Consider the following 8,456-nt stretch of genomic DNA (forward strand, 5'->3'; position numbering starts at 1 on the left):
CTAATTCCGAGAGACGTCCGAAACACCGAGGTCAGCTGGAAAGATCGGCCCGATCGCCCACGTGGTCTTACCTTCCATAACTCTTGTTACGTAAACTGATAGCGACCTGAGGTCACTGCGACTTCGCGTCAGGCGGCACGAAAACTGGTATCGGTTGTCCGCCTCGCGCTCCGCCTCCATGGCTCCGGGACGGACCGAGCGCGCGTACTGCACCAAGCTAGCGAGCCACTGGCACACTTCGGGCGGCGGGGCCTGGGACGGGTCGCCGCTGATCTCGCCGGCGAGGATGAAGATGGCCTCGAGGGCGAAGAGGACATAGTGTCGCGGGCGGGTGCGCTTGAGCTCGTGCGCGAAGAACTCGGAAGGCGTGCGGGCCATCTGCTGGCTCATCGCCTGGCGAGCGTACGTCGTCGCCTGGGCCGGGTCGGCGTATGCGAGGTGCGTCGCGAGCTGAGGTCAGCTAAAACGTCCGCAGCGGTAAACTGATGCGAGAGCGAGCGGAGGGGACACTCACTCCAGCGGCATACCACATGCCGACGTTGTTCGGGTACGTCGATGCGCTCTTGCCCTGCGGGCTGTTCATGAAGAAGTCGGCGTGCTGCTTGAACCAGTCGCGGAGGACGCCGTCGTACTTCTCGCACGGCACCTGACGGAGGGCCTGCGACACGAGGATCATGTAGCGGTCCTGTTCGTCAGCTTGACCTTCGACACAGGGCGAGCTTTGTGTAGAGGTCTATGATTTCCGAGAGTCTCGATCGTAGACCCCGCCATCTGAGCTGATCTAGCACCGAGCTTTGCTCGCGTGGCGCAGGTGGTGGGAGTGGCGACAGGCAAGCCCGACAGATAGCCTGATCGAAACCACTTCCGCTATTCGAGTCCGTGCGGACTGACGGATCTGGGCACAAACACCTGAGACGGCACAGACAGTGCCAGACGGGCGCACGCAAGGATGCCGCCAAACGGCAGGATCTTGGGCCCGTCCGCGCGGCTCGCTCGGTTAAGCTGTACCGCGTGGCAACGGGAGTCCAGCCCATTCTTGGACTTTGGTTTGGGGTGTCTCGTCGAAGAGGAATGCTCCGCCGAGCGCGCACGGGTCATGCGGGCAAGACTTTCCAGACCCTCCAGAAGGGGCTGGACCACTTTCGCGATAACCCAGACCAGTCAGGGTTTCCTTGGCGCCGGACACCGGACCGAGATAGACGCAAAGAGGTGTAGGGGAAGTCAGAGAATACTCACAGCCACGACGAAGAGCTCGTTGCCGTCAGGCTCGGCACCGGGCTTGCTCTGGGCGTACTTGACGGCGGGATCCATGCGGGTGTCGGGGTCAAGGAAGAAGACGTTGATGAGCTTGTCCGCGTAGTCCTTGTAGCTCTGGTCGCCGACGTACTTGCACCCGTAGGCCATCTGGTAGATCGTCTGGGCAAAGGCCTGGAGCTGCTTCTGACCCTGCGGCTTGTCACACACTGTCGTCAGCTCAAACGACCCCTTTGTCGAGCTCTTGGAACACACGACATCCCACGCAGGCTCGCCCTGCCGGGAGGTCGTGAGTCGTAATACTCACGAGGGTTCCTCTGTCCGTCGCGCTGCTCTGCAATGTTAGCTACAAATCGTTGACGATGAGAAAGCATCATAATATAGGTGCCCGCAAGGACTCACCCCAGCATCCCGGCTTGGTCTCCCACCAGTACGGCTTGAGCGTGTAGAGGTAGTGCTTGCCGACGGGGCAAGTGATGGGCGAGTTGGTGATGGTGTAAGTCTCGCCACTCTTGACCGCCTTGTCGCAGAGAGCCTTGAGGCGCTCGACGGCCTTGTTGTTGAGCGGCTCGTGCGACGTCGGCATCAACGGCAGGTCGGGGTACTTGGGGACATTGAGAACCTTGCTGCCACCGCCGGAAGGAGGACACTCGCAGTCGTCATCAGCCATGGGCGTACCGGGGGCGTTGTTCATGGGCTTGTTGCCGGGGACGGGGGGAGGGGCCTTCTCGTCGGAGAGCACACCCTGCAGCTTGTTCTTGAGTGCGCTGAAGGACGGCATGTCGACAAGGGTAGCGAGGGTGAAGACGGCGACGGCGAGGAGGGCAGCGAGGAGCGCGAGTCGATGGCGGAGGCGAGGTCGAGTCGTTCTCGTCGTGAGTAGGTAGAGAGTGAGGGTGCTGGCTAGATCAGGTCAAAGACCAGCAGGAGATATGACGATGAGGAATGATGAGGTTGTGACGTTTGGGGACGATGATGATGCGGCGCGTTAATAATGACTGAATGGGAACGGCGGCTCGGGGTCGGCTTTGCACTCTGGGCTGGGGTTGTGGAACGCGACTGCGGCACAGCGCTGTCAGAGATTATGGTTCCGAAACCGGAATCAGGACTCGACCTGGACGAGATGAGATCAGGAGATCCCTCAGTCCCCAGTTTGGTCAGGGGGGCGAGGAGCGGGCGAAGCGAGCAGAGAGCTGGCGACGCTGTTGTTGTCTGTGGAACTGTGGTACGGGGTGAATCAGCAATTCAGGCGGTGCGTTCCTGTCCTGTCCGGTCGTGTGGTGTGGTGCGTGCGTGCGAGTCGTCCGTGTGGGCAGGCAGAGATGTGAGATCGGTCTCGTGTGGGAGCAGGCAGGAGTGGGTGGGAGCACCTGGTCGCCAGGGAGCGATGAGTGGTGAAGGTGGTGACCACGACCATGGTATTTACGTCACCCTCCTAACCACCATGGCCTGCCAGTGGCCAGCGCCTTGTCTGGAGACCCTATGGCGTGCGGCTCGACAACGAGTCTTTGATGGGCCAGCCAGCCAGCCCAGCCATGGCCAGCCAGGAGGAACGCCAAGGCGCCAGCCCAGCTGCAGCCAGGGAGGGCACGAGGCACGATTGGCGCGCCCGGCGCTAGAGCAGGCCTGGCCGGCCTGGCCCATGATTGAACTGCGGTGAGACCGGGTCTCAGGCCTTGGTCCGGCACGCTCGCCTGGCGCGCCTGGCCGTCTGCAGCCTGTCGCGTCGATCGATCGGGTAATTTCCCTCCGCCCCTGTCCACTCTGCCCTCAACGTCGGTCACCATCATCGGTGCTTCGGTGCTGCTTTGTTGGTGCTGTCCGGGTTTTCGATGCAGTCACTACATTGAGCAAGCACGGGCTGGGACTGCACGTGGCAGTCAGGTGCACGCACTCCGCTCGTCCTGAAGACCTGAAGACCTCCCAGAGCTTAGAACCTGCTCCACAGTGATGCAAGAGGCACAGCTCGGACCGGCACAATGGTAGCCCGGCAAACGGCAGGGATCGTAGGGAACTGAGGAAGAAGTGCGTGGGATCCATCTCTGTGCTCTGTGACAGGTGTTTCAGAGTGTGCAGGACACAGAATGCCGTGCGTTCCCCGTAGGCCCCGTAAGCGTGAGCCTGCGCACAGACGTGCTGACGCGTACAGACGTATGGACGAGTCATGTCACCCTCCTCGTTCTATTCTGTGCGCTCGCTGTGCGGGATCCGATCTCACGGCAGCGTTCTCGACCTTGATGCCTTGCCTGGCTCGTCTACACGTCTGGCCGTCTGGCATCAGACTCTTGTGTCCTCATGGGAGTGATCCTATTGCTGCCCGCTTGCCGCCTGTCTAGCCTGTCTAACCTGCCTGGCATGCCTGCCCGCTGCCCGCGATGCCCGCTGACCCAGCGTTCCGCACTGATACAGCTTAGTCACTCCCAGTCACCTCGAGCGATCGTGAGCGGGGCGTACGGGACCGATCCGCTTGTCCTCACGACCCATGTCTCATGGCACGCATGCACGCATGGCGCCCGGAGCACATGGTGCCATGGACCGTGGTCCAGACATTGGACACTGATGTCGAGGAATGCAGCCCTTCGTGCCATCTTGCGCCCGGCACAGCAATACTAGACACTGGAACTAGCTTCGTAGGCGGCGGTAGGCGATGGTACGTTGCGGCGAACTCGCCACTCGCCAGCTTGCAGGCATCGCCATATCGCCGCTCGTCACTCAGAGCTCACCCACGCACTAATTGCTCAACTCCTCCGGGCTCTATGCACTGACTCATCGCTCTTGACTGGACAGACTTTCGAACCCGCTGGCGCTAGCCCACGACCCCGCCACACCATCTGAATCAGAGGCCCGTCACGCATACAGACTGCTCATGTACATTGCAACCTGAGGGCTGGAACAATAACACTGCACGGATCGGGATCTCACGTGCGACCATTCAGAAAGTCCACTCACTCTTCGGCCTCCTCCGACTGCAGTCTCGATAGCGTGCTGGTGGCCCCGTCTGTTGCGCAGACTCCGCTCCGCATGCTCTACACCTACTGTAATGGCCCCCGGCGCCCGAAGTGCAAGTCCACTCGGTGCATTGAGATCCGCAGACTCATCGGTTTCTCATAGATCCGCCACGACTTATGAGATCGGCCACAGTATCATTCACAAGCGCTTGGTTCCGATATCCGATACGTAGCTGCGCTGGTGAGAAGAGATCGCCGACCGATCTACCCAGAAAGCGATTGCGGTGAAATGGGTAGGTGTGATCTCTTTCGAGCTTGTCAAACCAGTCTAAGTCGCCGTCCAGAACAACCTGTGAAGTGATCGTCCATGGCTCGCATGGCTCGAGCTAGGTCGCATGTGTAAACCTCGCCGACAGCAGCCTGTGGTCTAGCCGTTCTGGTGGAGAAGTGCGCGGCGATTACGGCATTCTGGCATCAAGTTCTGGAAAGCCAGTAAATTAGTCAGAATCGTTCCGTTATGTCAATCTCTGGTGAGCTGGTGAACGCCGTGGCCAGACTTGAGCTCATAGCTGCTAGCGCGTGCCGAGGAATGTCCCTTCGGCTGGCTTCCGTGAGCAAGATTGTGGGTGATCGGCCCATTCTCGAGCTGGCATGATCTGAGACGCCGAGGGTTATCGTTCACGGAAGACCGGTTATCAACCTCCCCATGCTGGACTGTGCTCGCCTCCGATGACACGTCACACGAAGACCTTAGCCAAGAGGTCATCGGCCCATGAGTTCCTATTGACAGCTAGAGTAAGTCTGAGGAAATCTATCAGTACGCTCCATCAGTCTCCTCAATCGACAGGTGACATGTAAAGCCCCATGCATGCTCTACGTCCTCCTCAGCGCTCCGCCAAGCATGCTAAACTTGCCGCCCTTCAGCACCTTCTTCGCGTGCCGGAACGTGAGGCTGACTCTCGTCTCGCGCTCGTACTTGAGGCCCTCGGGACTCGAGACGAGCGTTTTCGGTATCGGGCTGAGCAGATCCGCGTTCGCGATGATGACGGGCGCGCCGGGCTGCGTCTCGCCTGCAGCGCCTTCCTTCTTGTCCTTCTGCTCAGCGTTGCCTTCTCCATTGGCCTCAGCGGTGGAATTGACTTCAGATGGAGGCTCGGTCTGCGGCGCACGCACCCAGTCCTCGGTCCGTGCCGCGATGCCGTGCAGGTGGCTCTGGTAGAGAGCCCCCGTCAGTACGAACAGGGATCGTCGCTCGAGCAGCACATGCCCCAGTGGCACAGCGGCAATGGCGCGGCCGCTCTCGCCGTCCTCGGAGGCGACAACGATCATGGGCGGTGATGGGGCATCGGGGCGGACGTAGTGGTGCAGATCGAGGACAGTCACCGAGCCAAGGGACAGCGTCGTCACGAGGGGAGAGAAAGCCGGGCCATCTTCGTGAGGCTGGAGTCAGCTTCCTACGGAGGTTTCAAAAAGCGGAAAAGAAGAATGACGAGAGAAAGGATGCAGGTCGTCAATGGAAGACGAGACTCACTGCTATCCCCTGTCCAGGCGCATACTCATTGATGAGGACCTGGTTGATGCCGAGCGCGTGCTCTCCGCCACTGGATCCAGCCGCGTCATCAAGTAATGAGTCGATGCGCTCGGTAATCCCGCGTCTGGAATCAGCTTTGCGACTCAGGTCAGTTAGGCGTCCCCTCTTGATTACCTTCCTCGTCACTGAACAGAAGGAAGAAGAGAGCGGTGAGAGAGTTGACTCACGAATCAAGCCATTCCGGCATCGGTTCGGGGAGCAGCACGCCGTTTTTGCTGAGGGTTCCGCCTGGATGTCAGCTCAGAAATCCCGTATCAAGCTGGGATGGGTGAGGACGCACCCCAGTACTGCAATCTGTCGTCAGCTGGAGCCGATCACCCAAGCTTACCGCCTCCCACTTCCAACCGTCTTCCATTTCGGTTGCGGCGTCTCGCTGATCTGCCTGTTAGCTTTGAACCAGGAGGCGGAAGCAGCTTCTAAAAGGAATTGAGAGAAGAAAACCTAAGAAAGCGAAGTAACTCCCGGCCTTACCTCTCCGGAGAGTGTCCGGAGCAAGCAAGAAGGAGGAAGGGAGGGAAGAGACTGGGCTCGGCAAGTCGGTGTTGGGAGCTGAAGGGCGGATATGCCCGTTCGCGCCCGCAAGTAACAAGCACCAGAGCTCTCTGTCTCTAAGAAGGCTCTTCCAAAAGACTTGAGATTGACGGCACTCACCTTCCTCAGCAAGTATTCCTCTTCTTCCTCGGTGATAAAATCGCGAATGCTGCTGGTCAGCTTCAATACACAACCATCCTAGCTGAGTCTACTCACTAGTAGGCACAAGGCGGGAGACCCTGTACCTTGTCCTTCTGCAAGCCGTCGAGGCGCACTTCCTTTGGTGACTCGGACATGGCGCTGGTGCTGACTGATGATGAGGTGTCGAGAAGGGTGATCGACCTCCACCGAACATTTGGCAGACCGCTGGCGGGACTGACGTCAGGGTCGGCGCTGGCGTGTCATATCTGCCGCGCAGACTTCTTTGCCACCTCATCCCTGCCAAAACACACACGGAGCGCCCTTCCACGCTGTGCTTCCATGCCGAAAGGAAGGAAACAAGAGCTGAGCTCAGAGCAACACTGCAGGGCTATGCGGCATTAGGTCGTCTCGATACATGGCACAAACAATCTACAATCAACACGGCGTCTAGCTGGACATGGATCGGTACTCTATAGTGGACACGGCTGCGAGGAGATTCTACCTGGTGCGAGTAGTGCGGGCGCCGTCGCGCTTGTTGCGCTGCTCGTCGTTCTGGTTCTGGGTGAAGAGCCAGTCAAGGCCAGTGCCCTTGGCGACGGCACGCTTCACGAACTCCTGCACGGTACCCGCGAGCCCGTCATTGTTGAAGAAGGCCGAGAGCACTCGTTGCGGCGTGTCCGCGTCCGCGGGTTGTCGTAGTAGCCCCGCGCCTCGCGCGCGTCGTACCGCTCTCCACCGCCCGGGCCGCGGCGACGCGTCCGGCGCCCGGCCTCGTACATTGCCGCTCCCCTCGGGACGCCGCCAGCACCACCAGCGCCGCCGTAGCGACCCGCCTGGCGGTTGTTTCCGGCTCCCTCGCCGGCATACGCCTTCAAAGCGTCGAAGAGGACGTCGATGCCGCCCTGACCCGTGCTGGCCATGACCCAGGCGATAATGGCGAGGACGGGACCGATGCGGAAGCAGAAGCGCAGGAAGCGCCCGAGGTAAAAGACGATGCCCGTCACGAACGCCCAGACGACGTACAGCGCTACCAGAACCAGGAGGTACTGCGTGTACGGCGCGGCGGCGCGGAGAAGGGGCACGAGCGAAGCCGGGTCGTTCAGCGACGGCGGGTCGTGGAGGATCGCCTGGATATCCTCGGGAAGATGCGGAGCGATGTACCGGTTTACGAAGCTGAAGAAGATTGTGGTCAGCACCGGACGGTTGCGGGGTGGGGAGTGAGAGCGAGGCGACCCCCGGCTGTCGGGGTATGGCGGAGGGTGGGAAATTTCGCCGTCCGAGAGCTGCAGCTCGCGGAGGTCACGGAAGTCGCGCAGATCCCGCAGGTCGAAGCTCTCGTCGTACGCCTTGGCGGCAGCGTCGAGCGCCTCAAGCCTGTCAAGCCGGCGCACGAGGTCGCGCGCAGCTAGCGGACCTTCGACCTCCTCCAGCTCATCGTCGTAGTAGTCGTCGTCGTCGGGATAATCTTCCTCGTCTTCGTAGTAGTCCGCCTGCACCGCCGATGCGCGGTTGAACTCCCGCCGGATCTCGGCCACCGAAGGCCCAGCACCCTGCACAAGTTCGGTCTCGCGCTGTCGAACTGAGCGCTCGCGGCCCCTAACCGCGGTCTCTGTCGTCTTGGTGGGACCGACGCCGACGCTGCGCATGTCGTAGCGCCGGTAGGCGTAGTCATCCCTCTTCTCGACACGGAACATGCCTAACATGGAGGGCACTTCGACGTGTCAGGTGGATGATGGAGGGGCGAAGTGATGTTTTGGATGAGCAGGCCAGCTGGATTGACGGCGACGAAAAAGCGAAAGGGCGAGAGTGGTGTGAAAGAACGAAGAGGGGCGAAGAATGGGAGAAGCAAAGAAGAGTAGGAGAGAAGATAGGAGAGATAGCGGAAAGACTTACTCCATGGGTGTGAGAGTGGGAGGAAGATGAGACGAGATAAGGGAAAAGTTGAGTCCGGGTGTGAGGATGGGCCGTGAACCGTGTATGCGGATGGCCAA

The 8,456-nt window shown here is 60.3% G+C and overlaps 2 protein-coding genes across 2 annotated transcripts; both read right to left on the reverse strand.

Annotated features, from left to right (window-relative positions):
* Nucleotides 1-3,044, reverse strand: A1Q1_07571 (uncharacterized protein; the record flags this gene model as incomplete). Its single annotated transcript, XM_014328787.1, has 8 exons — nt 1-450; nt 515-733; nt 892-1,131; nt 1,237-1,463; nt 1,562-1,600; nt 1,657-2,157; nt 2,216-2,313; nt 2,695-3,044. 8 exons carry the CDS (start codon nt 3,042-3,044, stop codon nt 1-3), a joined length of 2,124 nt encoding a protein of 707 aa, XP_014184262.1.
* Nucleotides 3,045-5,075: 2,031 nt separating this feature from the next.
* On the reverse strand, nt 5,076-8,168 carry A1Q1_07572 (uncharacterized protein; the record flags this gene model as incomplete). Its single annotated transcript, XM_014328788.1, has 8 exons — nt 5,076-5,642; nt 5,734-5,857; nt 5,961-6,021; nt 6,074-6,080; nt 6,122-6,166; nt 6,265-6,493; nt 6,541-6,717; nt 7,243-8,168. 8 exons carry the CDS (start codon nt 8,166-8,168, stop codon nt 5,076-5,078), a joined length of 2,136 nt encoding a protein of 711 aa, XP_014184263.1.
* Between the last annotated feature and the right edge of the window lie 288 nt (nt 8,169-8,456).

Source organism: Trichosporon asahii (assembly GCF_000293215.1).
Source record: "Trichosporon asahii var. asahii CBS 2479 unplaced genomic scaffold scaffold00002, whole genome shotgun sequence".
NCBI classification, from domain to species: Eukaryota; Fungi; Basidiomycota; class Tremellomycetes; order Trichosporonales; family Trichosporonaceae; genus Trichosporon; species Trichosporon asahii.